This window comes from Panthera uncia, chromosome B4, assembly GCF_023721935.1.
Source record: "Panthera uncia isolate 11264 chromosome B4, Puncia_PCG_1.0, whole genome shotgun sequence".
Taxonomy (NCBI): Eukaryota; Metazoa; Chordata; class Mammalia; order Carnivora; family Felidae; genus Panthera; species Panthera uncia.
The window spans coordinates 92,594,191-92,612,478 of NC_064809.1; the positions used below are offsets into that span (position 1 = coordinate 92,594,191).

At 40.3% G+C, this 18,288-nt stretch overlaps 1 protein-coding gene and 1 long non-coding RNA gene across 3 annotated transcripts in view; one reads left to right on the plus strand and one right to left on the minus strand.

Moving 5' to 3' along the window:
- Positions 1 to 3,947: 3,947 nt before the first annotated feature.
- On the minus strand, positions 3,948 to 6,046 carry LOC125920288 (uncharacterized). 2 transcript variants are annotated; one of them, XR_007457000.1, is made up of 4 exons: positions 5,752 to 6,046; positions 5,358 to 5,605; positions 5,103 to 5,199; positions 3,948 to 4,351 (listed from the first exon to the last, which is right to left on the minus strand). It is a non-coding gene; the product is annotated as an uncharacterized LOC125920288 (long non-coding RNA). The 2 variants fall into 2 exon arrangements; XR_007456999.1 differs by having other exon boundaries at positions 5,358 to 6,042.
- The window catches only part of KCNMB4 (potassium calcium-activated channel subfamily M regulatory beta subunit 4), a 61,159-nt gene continuing 48,851 nt past the window's right edge, over positions 5,981 to 18,288 (plus strand). The window contains exon 1 of the mRNA XM_049627420.1: positions 5,981 to 6,926. Coding sequence (XP_049483377.1) covers positions 6,591 to 6,926 — 336 coding nt within the window. The 5' untranslated portion in view covers positions 5,981 to 6,590. The remainder of the gene's footprint in view (positions 6,927 to 18,288) is intronic.

Sequence of the window (18,288 nt, forward strand, 5' to 3'; positions counted from 1 at the left end):
GCCAGGCACCCCAAAACTGGGCTATTTTAGAAGAAAATGTGAGCTATTAAATATTTCCCTCTTAAGAGAGTCAGACATGTTTTGATGTTTTATTTTAAATATTTTAAGTAACTTATTGTCTTCAAATGGTTAATATTCTTTAAATATAAAACCAGTCGAATGAGAATATGCCTGTTTTTATTTACTAATTTATTTATTTTGAGAAAGCAGGGGAGGGGCAGAGAGGGAGAGAGAGAGAGAATCCCAAGCAGAGCGGGAGCTGTCCGTGCAGAGCCCGATAATGGGGCTGGATCCCATGAACCATGAGATCATGATCTGAGCCTAAATTGAGTCCATTGTTTAACCAACTGAGCCACCCAGGTGCCCCAAAATATACCTGTTTTTAAAACGCAGATCACATGTCACTCCTCTGCTCAAAAAAAGTGTTATTTCCTGGGGTGCCTGGGTGGCTTAGTCTGTTGAGCATCCCACTCTTGATTTCAGGTCAGGTCATGATCTCTAGGTGGTGAGATCAAGCACCTCCACTGGGCTCTGTGTTTAGTGTGGAGACTGCTTAGCATTCCCTCTCTCCCTTTGCCCCTCCCCAGCTTTCATGCACTCTCTCTCTTAAGAAAGTTATTTCCAGATTTCCTTTTTAAATGGAAAAAGGAATGGAAAAATTATATAAAATTTATATAATTGTATATAATTTTATATATATTTTGTATAATTTATATATATTTTTTTCATTTTACTCTAAATGATTTAATATTTGAATATTAGTTGACTTGCACATCACTATTGGGAATCCAGATTCTGTCTAATTAAGATGAACCAAAATCATTTTCCCAGCTTCTCTCTGCATTTGCAATGATGTTGTTAACGAACAACAAAATCTATCATCCTAGAAGTGTTTGTAGGTTGGATAGCATGGAAAAGAAAGATGTAGACTTTTGTTTTAGAGAATGTTAAAACTAGGTATCCTTTCCAACTTTGAACTTTTTTTTCCTTTCTTTAGCATTTGAGGGTAAGGACACAGTCCTAGTCTTCTAAACCATTAACCAAAGGAAATACCGAAGAAACTGAAGATTAGCAAAGAAGAAAAGGCCTAGAAGGGAAGAGGATAGTTGTCTTCCCACATCTGAAGTGAGATCATTTGGGTTTTTTTGTTTTGGTTTTAAAGTAAACTCTATGCCCAGTAGTGGGGCCTGAACTCAGGATCCTGATCCTGGGATCAGAAGTAGCATGCTCTACCAACTGAGCCAGTCAGGTGCCTCTGAATGAAATTTTTCATAAAGCAGATTATCTTTATCTTACTTACATAACACCCGAGGGCAAATAAAAAACCTTTACATGGATATTATGGCAAGGCAGATTTCAATTTGCAAGAAAGTGCTACTTCATATATATTTTTAAAGGTCCAAAGATCAAATGGGCAGCATTAGGAGTTCATGAATGTTTCATCACTGGAAATGTCCAAGCAAAGGCAAGAAAGCTATTGGAAATATTAGATGATTTCCTGCAGTAAGAGGAGGGTAGGCTCTTCTTCCCTAGAACTAGTGTTTTATTAACATCCAGTTGTTCCTTGTGTTTGACTTCTACTTTGAATCTAGCTTCAATTACTAACAAGCTTATCTGAAACCTAAATATTACACTTAATCTTCCTCTTCCACATAAAGCCGTACTACTTATATTTGCTATGCATCTAAAAAAGAGCTATTTTCAACACAAGTGATTCAGAGCGAGGAGCTGGTTAAATCACTAGATCCTCCATCCGCTACCCACGTCTCCCTTCATAGGTTTCACAGGAGGGATTTGATCAAGCCTAACTCTACTCAAATGTAAGTATGCACATTTTAAATCCATTGGTATTACCTACGTTTTTTACTAAATACAGAAATTTCTTAGATGTTTCAGAGTATAGCAGAAAATGGGCCTTGTAATCTGGCACTGTCAGTATATGTGTAGCTTTACTGGATCCCTCGTTCCCTCTTCATCTCATGGGAAGATTAAATTAGGGCATTTGTTTATATTAGGTACTCAGTAGATGTAGGCCCATTTTCCCAAAGACAAATGCTGTCTCTGTTAGCCACTGTGCTAGGAGATGCTGTCCATGTTTTGGAATTATTAGAAGACCTTTTGACTTGACTATGTACTGTTAGATAGCAATAGCCAAGTTTCTGAAGAACAAGGCAAGAACAAAGTCAATTTGGAATAAAAATCAAAATCAAGAATCTTCTAGTCCAACCCTTTCACAAGAGGAGGAGGAAACAATCTAAGGACATGAATTATTTATGTCAAATTATTTACTATTAAATGTTGGGACCAAAACCGCTTCGCTTCTTGCTTTCTAGTTCCAAACCTTTTTACTACATATGTGTATATATTATCTCCCATAGAAGTTCACTCCCATTAACATGAAAGATAACAGATGATAAGAATTTAGGAAATCTAGCTACACTTCTGTGTTACGAATGTACTAATATGACGTGATTGTGCTTTTTGCTTCTTTTTCTCAATGGCAAACATAAAGGTTATACGCAAACAAATCTGAACTTAAAAAATACTTTAATAATCATTCTCTGCTACTTCAAACAAAATACAGTCTTTGGGAGCATCCTTTCCTGCTTAATATTGAATTAGGTGATACTTAAGATTCCTTCCTGTTTTAATATGATTATAAATATAGAAAATAGTAAGTAGTGTTCTCAAAAATTATATGTTCAATATAATAGGTAAAATTTATAGACAGGAAAAAACAAAAATTAGAAAAATAGTGGCTTCCCAGGAAATTTTGAATTCAAAATTCTGAGACTAATATTTAACATTCACCATGAAGCATGGCAAGAAAGTTAATTTCTTGATATCGGCAAGCTGGAAATGACTTACTTAGTTCAACTGTAAGTCATTTAAGTCAAGACTAAATAAAGCAGAAACAGTTTTCTACAACAAAATTGTCAATTGCATAAACTGAATGAAAAGATAAAATTTTCTATATAGTGTTCTTTGTTGGATCATTCATGCTTTCATTTGTTTATTACTTACCTAATTATTCTAGTTGCAAACATCTAAAACCCATCCAAAAGGTGAATTTTAATGAAAAAAGGTGATGATACAATATTAATTTTCTGTTCTATGTACTTTAGTTATTTAAGAAATGTATAGTAGCAGTTTGTTGTTCAAAAACTTCACAATGTGCCAATTTTTAAAACAGTGTGTAAACATTTTCCCAACATGCTCTAAATTCCTCTCTACTCTAGGATACCGAAGCTCTCCTTATGATAATTCTTTTTGAAATCTTTTAATAAAGGTATGTATACATGTGGAATTGTATATTGCAGCTTTAACATTAGTCACAGGACTTCTGTGAATACTGAAGAGAACAAATTATGAATAACAATGGTTTTAATGTTCTTGCTTAGGTAGGTTTTATTTTTCTTTTGAAAAGAACATCAAGGCTTGACCATGATTCTCCTGAAAACATTGCTGCAGACAATGATGTACAGCAAATAAGTTGGTCTGGTTCTGTGTGTCACATTTGTAGTCTTTTAATTGGTGGCGAACCAGGCAAAGAACTAGCTTTTATTAAAATCTGTGCTGCCTCTGCCCTCCACAGAAACAAGATGCCAAGTCACTTCAGAGCTTAGCATCTTTTTCCCAAGGGTTGTTACCACTACTCTAACTTAGAGAGTCGATGGTGACTCATTTTCTGAAACTGAGGGCCTGCCTTACTGAATGTTAGAAATGAGATGCGGCAGCTCCAAGTCAACTGAATGAAACTAATAACAAACACAGTGTTCCATTAAGGATAAAACAGAAATTTATTTAATGTGGGGAGTCTTTTGATATGTTTGACTTTCAGTAAGAAAGACATGAAGATAACGAAAGGGTTCAGAAGAACAGCAAAGCTGACTTAAAAATAGGAAATAAGGGAGAAAAGTAAATGTTTAAACAGAAGGCTAGATGGCAACAGTTTCTGCAAACATTTTAATTATAAGGAAGGAGAGTGACTTAATGCAGAACTTGGGAGGAAAATGGGTTTAAAAGCCCTTAAGAATTTAGGTTAAATTAAGGCAGAATTTTCTGATACATGAAAACCATCTTACTTCAGTTTTGGGGCAGAGGGTTCACTTACAGAACTCTTTGAGCTCTGGAATCATTGAAAAATTAATCATACTTACTAAATTATCTTTGGGCATCCCCATCCCTGTGTTTTAAGGCCACTAATAAGACCACTAATAAGAGTTAATTCTGCTTCAAGGTTAAGTTGCTCAGCATACCAAGGTAGGATAATTGGCTGTTGTTATCTCCTCACCGGTGCCTCAGATCTTAGACTGGCTTGAGCGTTCTTGAAAAGGAAGATGTTTATAACCTGCAGTAGGAAAAAGATTGAGGCCAAAGATCTGTGATCTCAGGTTAAGTTGCTTCAATGATTAAACTCATTTTCCCTTTCGGATAATGTAATCACCAACAATTGTCTTCATGCCAACAGAAAGGGCAGAAAATCACATACTTCTTAGGTAAGAAAGAAGGAAATCTATTCTCTCAAAACTTGAAAGGTATTAAGTACAAGGTGTCTTCCTGATTTGGAAATCTTCCAAACCCTGTATCGTCTTAATTTTTTCAGAAAAACACTTAGGGTCTTCCTGTAATTTAAACTTGTTTTTCTCCTTGCTTGGAAATACTGTTACCTACCACATAAAGGAATGAGTACTTCAAAGTAACATATCAGAACTGCAGTTGAAAGATACTTAATACCAGTTAAGTAGCTAACATTTGAAATCCAAGAAAGAGAAGTCAAGAATTCCATGATTTGGTGTTTCCACATTCATCAGAAACATAACTGAATTTAATTAAGAGTATACCCATTTGGGACTTGCAAATCAAGAGAAAGATATGTTTACATGCTTTGCAAAGTGAACATTTTGATTCTTCAAAATGTAGGTCGAGATAGTTCTCAAGTTTGATATGATAGAAGCGTGGCTTGGAAAAAGATAATCTTAAAAAAAAAAAAAAAAAAGGTCATGAAAAGAATAGAAGCCGAAAGTATGCACAGAAGAGGAGGGGGTAGAAGGAGCAACTGCAAGAATGAAGACAGCAGAATGCAGCTCTAGAAACGGTACCTGTCCCAAAGCGGGTCTGCGCGCCGCTGTCGCCTCATACACCGCTCCTGGGTAGTTCATCTACAAATTCCGGGGTGGGCCAAGGGTGGCAAGGTTCCTAAGGAAGGAAACAACAGAAAGGATTCTGTTCTCGGGAGTCCGGGAGCGAGGGGACCGTCCTGATGGGGAAAGTGGTGTCTCCATCCAGGGCTGCAAGGCTGTTTCCTTCGGTCGCTACTCAGCCCCAGCCTCGGGGCAAATCGAGTTGGGGTTCACCTGGCTGCCGGAGACCTGAGTTTCCGCTAGATCCAGCCAGGACCCCGGCAGCGAGTTTCCTTGGTCTCGCCAGTCGCAGGCTGCTGTCCCACGCGCGATGCCTCCACAGCAAACCCCTGAATCAGCCCGTTCCACTCCTATCCTGGCGCCCTCGGGGGCGTGCTGGGGGCCGGGGCCGGGGGTGCGCGGGCCCGCGCCGAGGCGGTTGGGAGAGCTAGGACTCTTCGGCCGGACAGTTTCAGCGCTCGCTGGGCGTGGAAGGGGAGGGCGGCGGGTCACGCCCCCCGCCCCGCCGACTGCGGGTCCGCGCGCCCGCCCCGGCCCGGGAACGTGTGGCCCGGTCTCCCCGGGGCGCACCCAGCGCACGCCCCTCGCCCGGGGACCTCCTCCCCACCAGCCTGGCCGGGCTGCGCGTTTTCCCGGAGCGCCGGCCGCCTGGCCGCTGGCTCGCTCTCCCTGCTGGCTGACCAATCCCCGTTCGGAGTTCAAGATTCCCGCCGCTCCACTCGCACTACGCCTTCGCTCCCTGTTTTCCGTTTCTGTTTTTAACTTTCACTCGGGTGAAGCTCGATCGATCCTCAGCTTTCATCTCAGACGTCCCTCCAAGGGGGATTTAAAGAGGATCTCAAGCGCCCGCCGCCGCCCCCCACCGCGGTGCTCGCCCGCCCCTCGCCCACGGGAGACGCCCCCGCGGCGGGCGGGGCGGGAAGGCCCCGGTCGGCGGCGGGTGGGGCCGGGCGGAGCCGCCTCCCGCTCCGGGGAGCCCCGGGGCTCGGCCCAGCCCAGCCGCGCCTGCCCTCGGGGCAGCTGCCCGGAGAGCCGGCGGGGCGGCGGCCAGCAGGCGATGGAGACGGGGAGACACCGGGCGAGAGGAGGCGGGGTGGGGGAGGCGGGGAGAGCGCGGGGGCGGAGGCTGGCAGGGGGCGCTGGAGGCAGGAGCCGCCCGTGCGCTCCTCGCGCCCGAGGGTGCAGGAGGCTCTGAAGCAGCGGTCGCACCGCGAGCCTCCGGGGCCCGGCTGGCGGCGGGGCTGGGGGGGGTGGGGCGGGGGGCGCTGCCGCCGCCGGGGGCGTCGCCGGCCTCGGCCCCTTTGTTCTCGCGCGCTCCCCCTCGCCGCCCACTCCCCTGCTGTCGCGCGGCGGCGGCGGCGGCTCCTCCCGCCCGAGGCAGTCGGGCTGGGCGCCGGGGGCGGGAGGGGGCGGGGGGAGCGCGCCAGCCGCCGGGAGTGGGGGGCGATGGCGAAGCTCCGGGTGGCTTACGAGTACACGGAAGCCGAGGACAAGAGCATCCGGCTCGGCTTGTTTCTCATCATCTCTGGCGTCGTGTCGCTCTTTATCTTCGGCTTCTGCTGGCTCAGTCCCGCGCTGCAGGATCTGCAAGCCACGGCGGCCAACTGCACGGTGCTGTCGGTGCAGCAGATCGGCGAGGTCTTTGAGTGCACCTTCACCTGTGGCGCCGACTGCAGGGGCACCTCGCAGTACCCCTGCGTCCAGGTCTACGTGAACAACTCCGAGTCCAACTCCAGGGCGCTGCTGCACAGCGACGAGCACCAGCTCCTGACCAACCCCAAGGTAAGGACGCCCCGCGAGCGATGCCTGGCTCCTGCGGAGGTCTTGAAGCTTGGGGGAGCCTCGGTGTCAGACGCCGCGCGGGGCGGGCTCGGAGTGTCTTTTTGCTCGCGTCCCTAGGAGGCTACGGGGCGTTGGACCCGCAGTGAGCACAGCCGGGAGTCCCGGGGCCCGGGGTTCGTGTGCGGCGACCGGTAATGCCCTGAGGCTTTCTTTACACATCTCTCTTGTCTCGTCTCAGATTTTGAGACCTTGGCCCAGCTCAGTCCGGCTCCTACAGGTCGGACTTTGGAGACGTGCAAGGAGCGGAAAGTTACTTTTCCTCCTGTTAAAGCCAGTGGGTAGCAGGGATCCACCTACTTGGGCGCTCGGTCAAGGTCTGAGCTCCCACGGGCCGCGTCAAGCACTGGCTTTGGGAGCTCGAGATCTTTGGGCCCCTTGGAAGATGTTAGAGGGTTCCTTGCCCTTTAACTCTAAACAGACGTTTTTAACTTGGGCGGCAAAGATGAGGGTCAACAGACGACGTGGAAATCACATGCGAAATTCCGAACAAGTCTGTTTCCGGGGTTTACAGAGAGCTCCTGGTTTTCACGAAACAGATTCTCAAAAGGGTCGGGAGGAAGCCTAGTGACTCTGTGTGTCTAGGGACGATCGGGAGCCATCTGGAGAACGGTAAAACTTACTGAAAATAGAAAACCCTTCGTGATATGTACCGAATATTCCTTCCCTGGCAACTTTCTCTCAAGCAATAAAGAAAAAACCTGGTTAGGACTCGAGGGATGGATAGCCGAGAGAGGGAGACTCAGAAAACTGTTCCCAGTGGAGAGAAAAAACTTATAAAAAGCAGTGTCCTCAGTCTGTGAACTAATTGAGCTTTGTAGTGCGCCTGGTTCTGCAAGAAGGATTTTCTTTCTTCTCTTGGTCCGTTTTTACCTTGCTTGTCGCTTAACTATCGAGTGAAAGTGCCTTTCTTCTTTAACGTTACTGTCATTTTCCCTCTTGGTGAGGGCTCTGCTCGAAAATCCAGCAGAAAAACAAAAGGGAATGAGTCTTGTGTACACAGGAAAACTTTCTGTTAAATGTGACAAGATATATTAATCCAAAAGGGAAAAAAATATATATATATTAGCATTTGAAGAGTACTTAAAACAAACGTTACCATTTCTCTGCAGTAAAACTCAGGGTCTTGTTTCCTTAAACAAACAGTAAATTCTTGAATTGGGGAAATTAAAAAAAAAGGAATTCCTTTACAAAATGACTTCTCTTTAAAAAAGATGCTCCTGCTGACAAACATGTATTCATTTACCTTAAAAATGAAGATAATATATAAGAAGTGAATATAAATAAATATAAAAGTACAGATTTAGATAAGGTATAATCAGTGTCCTGAAGAAGCACACTCTGGAAAACAAATATAAGTTAATCTGCTTAAAGCTCAGTAACTTCAAAAGAAACCTTAGGGTTTTAGAAACATCACTTTTTTTTTTCTTCAGGATTAAACCATTAATATAAAAGAAGGTGCCAAGCAGTAATAGTGATTTAGAAATTATATGGTAGTTCACCATTTAGGAGGCATTGCTATAATTGGTGAAACACTGCTAATTAGTTTAAGATAGTGGTTCAGGCACTAATAATAAAGTATATACATATATACCAATAAATGGGTAATATCTGATCAAGACATTGAGAAGTTAGAATTTACTGCAAAAAGCCTGCTTGTAATTTCCAGGCAATTTTGAAGGATCTGGCAGAAAAAGTAAATTGGGATCATTAGGACATAGATTTTTAAATCACTTGGAAGCAGTCATAATGCTTTATGTAATACTACAATTTTATCTCTCTCTCTCTCTCTCTCTCTCTCTCTCTCTGTTGCAAATCTATTTTCTTCCAGTGCCAGTTCAGATTCCAGCAACAATTGTTTTGAAGAAGTGTCTGAACAAAATGACATTTTATAAAGTATTCAAGAAATGACAGAACTGGAGAAAGATATTTATGTCACACACACACACACACACACACACACACACACACACATACACAAATGATGAGCAACAGCCCAGTGAATTTAGTCAAGGTTTCCTTAGCCAGACCAGTACACATCTTTATCCAAATTATGATTACATTATGGCATTTATAGAACATAAGTTTGTTCTTTTGCAGTCACCTTTCTACTTTTGGACAATTAAAGTACAATTCTTGTAAGCGATTAGTGATGGAAAAATTCAACATAACTGATATTGTGCCAGAACCCGGTACCTAAGCAGAATGTGTCCACAGTGCCCTTAGAAGTAGGCAGGCCCCTTTGCCCATTCCTGACGCCTCTTGGGTGCCTAGGTCTTTTCTTTGCCTTGCATCACCTAATTATCGAAGGCCTGGGTTCCCCACCCATTCCCTCTGTAGAATGTCTGGATTCCCTTCAGTGCCAAGGATCCTAATCACCTTCAACCTTCTCTTCTTCAGGACCCACTCCCCACAAGAAACCATTTTTAGGAAATCACTTCTTAGAAAGAAAAAGAACAAGGACTTTCCCCCACCCCTCCCTTGAGTTTGCTGCATTAATTATAGTAAAAGGCAGGGAAAGGGAAAGAATATTGCACATGTATAACTTCTTTAGCCAAAGACTACCAAAGAAGATAGTATGAACACATGTGACCTTTGACTAGTCCTGTCTAAGATATCTTTAAGTGTTCTTCAGCTTATTTATGGTTTGAATCATATCCATATTGTCAAGGGTAATCACTCTATCCGGTCATATAATATAGTATTCAAGTCTACTTGTTACACATAGGGCAATGACCTGCTCTGTGATTTAACCATAGTGAAATCTAAATGTGGGATACGCTCCCTCTGGGTGCTATTCCCATCACTGCATTGTTTCTGAGGGGCTAGCAGTTGTGTGTGCTAAGAGCTTTGGTTCTTAACCTTGGCTGCACATTAGAATCACTGGGGGAGGGGCTCCAGGGTAGCTCAGTCCCTTAAGCATTGGACTCTTGATTTAAGCTCAGGTCATGATCTGACAGTCTCGAGATCAAGCCCCACATTGGGTTCTGCGCTGGGCATGTAACCTGCTTAAGATTCTCTGTCTCTCCCTCAGCCCCAGCCCTGCTCGTGGGCTCTCTCTCTCTCTCTCTCTTTCTCAAAAAAAAAAAAAAAAAAATCACTAGGGAAACTTTACAAAGACATTCTTATGCTTGGGTCCCACCCTTAGAGATTTGGACTTGGTCTTGGAAGAGTCCTGAGAGTTGGTATTTTTTAAAAAGTTCTGGAAGTGACTCTAATGTGTAGACAGAGTCAAAAATTACTGGATTAGAAAACATACTCATCTGTTGTGCAAGAAAAGTAAAATAAGAACCGAAAGGATCCATTGTGATTAATACTTGTGTTTTTAGGTTAAAAGATGTTACTGATCCTACTGAATATAGGGAACTGGCATAAAAGGACAGACTCAAGGAAATTCTGAAGGAAAAGAAGAGGATCATTTAACATTAGTGTCGAAATGGTCATTTAAAATTGGTTTAGCTTAAATGAACTTAATGCAGTTCCAGACATTTGCTCTCACATCAATATATACATCGGGTGGCAGAGAAAAGATGGATTTTTAAAACTATCTCTTGTTTGTGCAATAAGAGAGTGAGTGATTAGAAGCTATGTGTTTTACTTCTGTTTTGAGGTTTTTTGTTGTTGTTGTTGTTGTTGTTGTTCTCTGGTCTGAAAAACCTAGACACAAAGGGAAAAAGTCTATTCCTAAGAATAGTACTGTGAAAGTGAGAGAAATTCACTGAAGAGAAGAAAAACTTTAGACTTTTGAGTGTATCCTCTGAAACTGAATGTCCCTGTGTTCCTCGCAGCTTACGGTTCCCTTGGTATCCTTCACAACCACACTGGTATGTCCCAAAGCCCCGTCCCCGGGCCCCCCAGTCACACATCCTGTGTAGACAGTGTGGTTTCCTGGGGTTGATTTCTGAACTGCATCCTAGAAATAAATGTTCAGTATGATACACTTTGTGCTCTAGGGAGGTCCATCACATCAAAACTAAGTAATCAAAGGCTAAACTGGATTGTGACGATTTCTCTATAATCTTTATTTCTCTATGATAAGGATGGCTTGCTGTGGTTTTTTCCTCTGGTGATTATATTAAATAACTTGGCAAGTACGTAAAATCCAATTCCTCCAATACTTGCTTAGCCTCTGTGATCAAAGGATGGAGCAAGAAACAGGAGTACGTCTTAGCATCTTATGATCAAAGGACTGGGCAGGAAATAAGGACATACAGGGGCGCCTGAGTGGCTCAGTTGGTTAAGCGTCCAACTCTTGGTTTCACCTCACGTTGTAATCTTATGATTCGAGAGTTTGAGCCCCATATCAGGCTCTGTGCTTGGGATTCTCTTTGTCCTCTCTTACTGCCCTACTCCAATGCTTGCACACACACACTCACCTCTCTCTCTCAAAAATAAATAAACTAAAAAAAAAAAAAAGAAGAAACAAGGACATACAAGGATAAGTTTATTCATTTAACAAATATTTGTTAAATGCCTCCTCTGTGCAATGCATGCTTCCAGGTTCTGAGACTAGAATAGAGATCAAAATAAAGTCTGAAGTTTATGTTTTGGTAGATGCTGACAGACAAGAAATAGACTTATAATGTAATGTCATGTAATGGTAAAGGTGTAAAGAAAATTCAGGCAGCATAAGGGTACAGACTGGTGGAAGAAATGAAGGGCTGCCCTTTTGCACACAGTGGTTAAGTGACATTTGTACAGAGACCAAAGAACATGAGGGGGTGAATAGAGGCATAGAGGACAGAAAAGAGTCAATCATATAGCTGTCTTGAGAAAGAGTGTTTCACAGGCTGAGGGCACAGTAAGTGCAGAGGCCCTGGGGCAAGTGGCTGCCAGGCTAATGTGAGGAACAGTAAGGATGACAATAAGGCCGGACTACAGTGAGCAAGACGTGAAACAGTGGGAGGTGAGGTTAGACCTTACAGAACACTGTAAGACCTTTGGATTCTGTTCTGTGTATGATGGTCAGCTGTCTGACATTAAGCAGGACTGAGATATAATCAGACTTAAACTTCTAAAAAATGTAGATGATCCTTCTGGATGCTGGATTGAGAATAGAATTTTTGTGTATTTGTGTGTGTACATGCATATGCACATGCTCACTTGTGCAAGGTAAGATATGCAGGGGCAGGATTGAAAACAAGGAGTCTAGTAGGGCAGGCAAATGGTGATGGTGACTTAGATCAGGGGTGAGCATTGGTGAAGTTCACTGATGGACTGGTCAAAGATGACTCAGCAGTTTGTGGTAAGCCCAACTGGGTGAAGGGAGGTGATTTTACTAGATGGGAAAACTAGAGAAGAGTAGTTTGGGAGGAGTGTGAATGGAAAACAAGGGTTTAGTCTTAGATATGTCTAACAGACATACAAGTGAGGATGCATCCATACGTTTCTGCCCTCAAAGAGTTCATTCTCCGGCAGAGGAAATAACACAAATAACTATCAAAGGAAGTGTAATGTAAGTTCTACAGGAAAGTATAAACACTAGAGAGGAAAGATTAGGAGAAAAGCTTCATGGGAAACGAAACATTTGCTATGAAAATTTGAGAATGAATAGGATTTTCATCTTGGGAGAAAAAGTAGGGAGGAATGAAGAGAACATCAAGGAAGAGAAAATGCCAGAAGCAAAGCTGGGTGAGTGCAGGCTATGTTGGGGAATCATCAGATAGACCATGTGGTTGGAACACAGTTACAAAGAACAGAGTCTTAGGGCTAAGGTGGGAGAGTAAACTGGGATCAATAATGTGGAATTGGGTTTGGTGACATTGGGAAACCATGATAGGAAGAAGAATGCTCCCCTCCCCCCACCAAGATGTCCACATCTTTTTTTTTTTTTAATATTTTTTTTAATGTTTATTTATATTTGAGGGGGACATAGGGTGAGTGAGGAAGGAGCAGAGAGAGAGGGAGACACAGATATGAAGCAGGTTCCAGGCTCTGAGCTGTCAGCACAGAGCCCAACCTGGGACTCAAACTCATGAACCCATGAGATCATGACCTGAGCTGAAGTCAAATGCTAAACCAACTGAGCCACCCAGGTGCCCCCAAGATGTCCACATCTTAATCCCCAGAATCTGTGAGTATCTTATGTTACCTGGTAAGGGGGAATTAAAGCTCCAGATGGAATTATGGTAGTTTATCAGTTGACATTAAAATATGGAGATTATTCTGGTGGGCCTAGGGTAATCACAAGCCTCCTTTAATGTGAAAGAGGTGGTCAGAGTGATGTAATATGAGAAAGACTCAACCAGGAATTGCTAACTTTGAGTACAGAAGTGGAGCCAAGGAATGTAGGCAGCCTTCTTTTCCAAGGAAGCGGGGAAAGGCAAGAAAACAGATTATCCCTTAGAGAATCTAGAAGAGAATACAGCCCCAGTTTGGTGAGACCCATTTGAGAATTCTGACCACTAGAATTTTAAGATAATAAATTTGTGTTGTTTAAGCCATTAAGTTTGTGTTACAACAACAGAAATCTAACACAGAAGCCAAGGAAAGTTTTTGAGTAGGTGAGTAATCACGATTCAGTATTTTGGGGTGCTTGGGTGGCTCAGTTGGTTGAACATCTGACTCTTGATTTTGGCTCAGGTCATGATCTCAAGCCTTGCATCGGGCTCCATGCTGAGCACTGTGAATTTGCTAGAAATTCACATTCTCAAGTCTCATCTTAGGCCCACTGAATCATAAACTCCACCCCAGTTTCTGACTTAGTAGTTCTATGTTGAAGTTCAAGAATTTGTAAAGAATGTATAAATAGGTGGGGAAGATGAAATAATATAAAGCAAACAGTCCAAAAGAAGGCAAGGAGAAGGAGAAAAAGAAATGTAGACAAGTAGAACACCAACAAAAAAAATAATAAGATAGATTTAAATGCCAATTTATAAGTAATTATATTAAATGTAAGTGGATTAACTTCCATTTAAAAGACAGAGATTGTAGACTGGAAAAAAACAAACAAACCCAAATATATGCTGTTTTCAAGAGTCACACATAGAATATAAGGACACAGAAAGGTTGAAAGTTAAAAGATGGGAAAATATACATACAAACATCAACCAAAACAGGAAAAGAAAAACTGGAGTATCTGTATTATATGAAATATAGTAGGCTTTGAGGCAAAAATTTGTTACTAAATAAAAAGGAGGGACACTTTGTAATTATAAAAAAATCCAGTGTAATATAGCAATTCTATATTGGGATATACCTAAAAATACAGCCTCAAAATACATTAAAAAAATAAAACACCTCAATGGAGAAATACACAAGTCTATCATGAGAGTGAGAGATTTTAACACACCTCTGTGACTAATAAACAATCAGACAAAAGTAATATTGACACCTATATGATAGATTTAAATAACATGTTTAATGACTGACAACTGACATATAGAATAGTATATTAAGTTGTAGCAAGGTGTACAGTATTTTAAGTGATCGTGTAATATTTACAAAAACGTCATATTCAGGGTCATAAAATAAACCTTGACAAATTTTAAAAGTGAAATGGTAAAGAGTGTATCCTTAGAGAAATTAAATTAGCAATTATTAAATTTTACTGAAAAACATAGAAGATGTGGAAAACTCTTCAGGGAAAGAATGAGTCAATTAGCTGTACATGAAAAAGACAATCTGACACATACTTCACACTCATAAAATCCAGTTCCAAATGGAAGAAAAACTAAATATGAAAAGAAAACTATAAAACTTTCAGGAGGAAGCTTGGGAAAATATCTTTATGACAGAGGCTTAAATATTTTCTTAAATGAGACTAAACAAATAAGAGGAAAGAGTGACACATTTGAGCACATTAAAATAACAATTTCTATGTGACTAAAATTATTGTAAACTAAGCAGAAGTAAAGCTAAATATTAGTGCAAGATAATGGCAAAACAGTAATAAACAAAAATGAAAATGTCTACAAATAATTAAGACAATGGTGTATGATATAATGGGAAAATGAGCAAAAGATATGTACAAGCAATTCATAAAAGAAACTCAAAGATCAATAAATGTGAAAAGATGCTCAATTCCACTAATCTCAGGGAAATTCAGAAGGCAACAATAACAGGACACCATTTCACACCCATCATTTTGGAAAAACTTAATATGCTTCATATGACCAAATGTTGGTGAGGATTGAAGAAAATGGTAAGTTTTACCCATTGCTAGGAAATTGGTTCAACCATTTAGGGAAATAATCAAACATATTAAGTGTAACTGAAGCTGTGCATATCTGAAAACCTGACAATTTCACTTCAGGGTATCTACTCTAAAGAACTCTAACACATATCCAAGGAAATGTATATATGGGGTATTTCATTGCAGAATTGTGTGTAGTAGTGAAATGTAGAAACAACCTAATAGAATTAGGATATTGGATGGGATGCTTTAACAGGAACCTAATCACAGTGACCTAAACAAAGTAAGTACTAGTTTCTTTTCTTTTCTTTTCTTTTCTTTTCTTTTCTTTTCTTTTTTTCTGTTGTAAATGTCTGAGCCTGTACATAATCCATGGGGCTGTGCCAGACTTTGGATGTGGAAGGTCATCCAAAGACCCAGGTTCCTACTGTCTTGTTGCTGTACAATCTCTTAGGATGCTTTTACTAACTTGATCATGTCTGTCTTTTAGGCAGTAGGAAAGGGGAAAAAGAGAAAATAGTTGGAAAGCAGCTTTCTTTTTTTTTAATGGCATGTAATTCACATAAAATGATATTTGCCCTTTCAACAGGTACAGTTTTTAGTATATTCACAAAACTGTGCAATCATTATCATTATCTTATTTTAGAATATTTTCATCACTCCCAAAAGGAATCCCGTACACATTAGTACTCATTCCCCTTTCTCCTAACTTGGTCATGGTATTTAATCCTTTTTTTATATGTTCCTAGATTTATTTGGTTTACTAGCATTTAGTTGAGGATTTTTGCATCTGTATTTATCAGGTGTATTGGTCTGTAGTTTTCTTGTGATGTCTTTGTCTGACTTTGGTATCATGGTAATAGAATTAGTTGGGAAGTGTTCCCTCTTCTATTGTTTGAAAGAGTTTGTGATTATATACCATGATCAAGTGGGATTTATTCCAGGAATGCAGGTTGGTCCAACATGCTAAAATCAACCAATGTAATTAATACATCATATTAATAGACTAAAGGATGGAAATCACATGATTATTACAGTATACGCAGAAAAAACATTTAACAAAATCCTCTCATGATTAAAAAAAAAAAAAAAATCAAACTAGGAATAGCCGAGAACTTCCTCAACTTGATAAAGGGCTACTACGAATAGCTAATAAATGGTGAAAGACTGAAAGCTTTTCCCCTAAGATCAGAAATAAGACAAGGATGTCTGCTCTTGCCACCCCTGTTTGATGTTGGAAGTTCTATCTAGGATGGTTAGGTAAGGAAAAAATGTAAAAAGACAGCCAGATTGGAAAGGAAGACATAAAACTATTTACAAATCATGTGATCTTGTATAAAGAAACTCCTAAAGAATCCACCAAAAACAAAACAAACAAAAAACCCATCTGTCAGACATAATAAATTCAGCAAGGTTACAGAATACAAGATCAATATACAAAAATCAATTGTATTTTTATACACTAACAATGAACAATCTAAAAATGAAATTAAGAACACAATTCTATTTACAATATTATTAAAATGATAAATTACTTAGGAATGTATTTCACAAAAGAGTATTTCTAACAAAAGAGCAAAAGACTTGTACCTTGAAAGCTATAAAACACTATCAAGAGAAATTAAAGAAGACCTAAATAAATGGAAAGATATCTTTTGTTTGTGGATTGGAAGACTTAATATTGTAAAGATGGCAACACTTCCCAAATTCATCTACAGATTGATTATAATCCCTATCAAAAATTCAACTGGATTTTTGTTTGCAGAAATTGACCAACTGATCCTAAAGTTCATATGGAAATTTAAGGGATTCAGGGTAGCCAAAATGATCTTAAAAAAAAAGAGAGAGAGACTAATGGTGGAAGACTCATACTTTCCAATTTTAAAACTTACTACAAATCTACAATAATCAAGACATATGGTATTGGCATAAGGATAGACATACCAATCTATGGAGTAGAATTGAAAATCCAGAAGTAAATGAGTACATTTAAGAGTAATTGATTTTTGGAAATTGTGTCAAGAGCATTCAACAAGGAAAGAACAGCCTTTTCAACCAATGGCACTGGAACAACTGTATGCATGCAAAAGAATGAAGTTGGACTCCTACCTCACACCATTTATAAAAACTAACTTAAAATGGATCAGAAACCTAAATGTAAGAGCTAAAACTGTAAAGCTCTTAGAGGAAAATGTAAATCTTTATGACTTTGAATTAGGCAATTTTTTAAATAGGACATGAATAACACAAGCAACCAAAGGAAAAATTGATAATTGGACTCAAACACAATTAAACACTTGAGTTTCAGAGGACAACATCAAAAAGGTAAAAAGACAAGCACAGAATGAGAGAAAATATTTGCCCATCACATATCTGATAAAGATTGAATATCCAGAATGTATAAAGAACTTTTATAACTCAACAATAACAATTAAAAAGGCAGATAACTAGGGGTGCCTGGATGGTTCAGTTGGTTAAGCATCCAACTTCAGCTCAGGTCATGATCTCGCAGTTCGTGGGTTCGAGCCCCATGTCAGGCTCTGTGCTGACAGCTCAGAGCCTGGAGCCTGCTTTGGATTCTGTGTCTCCCTCTCTCTCCTCCTCCCCCACTCTTGCTCTATTTCTCTCTGTCTCTCAAACATAAATAAACGTTTAAAAAAATTTTTTTAAAAGGGGGGGCAGATAACCCAATTGAAAGATAGGCAAGAGGTGTGAGTAGATATTTTTCTAAAGAAGTATACAGATGACCAATAAACACATAAAAATATATTCAGATGTGTACAGGGTGTCTTCTTGGGGTGATGAAAGCATTCTAAAACTTTTGTGGCAGTGATTGCACACTTCTGTGACTCTACTAAAAACCACTGAATTATACATTTTATTCTTTTAAGTTTTTTTGAGTTATACATTTTAGATGGGTGAATTGACTGGTATGTGAATTATATTTCAATAAAGCTGTTACCAGAAAAGAATGTTAAAAGGAGATTTGCTTTGCAAATTTTGGCATTTCAAGTAACTCATAAAGGGGCGTCTTCAATAAATGATGTCAAAGCTTCCCTATTATTTAGAAAAATATATATTTAAAAATACTAATTTTCCAAATAAATTTTCTAGAGAACCCTGGCTAACACACAAGGCAAGCATGAGCAGGCAGTTCAGTGAAGAATTACA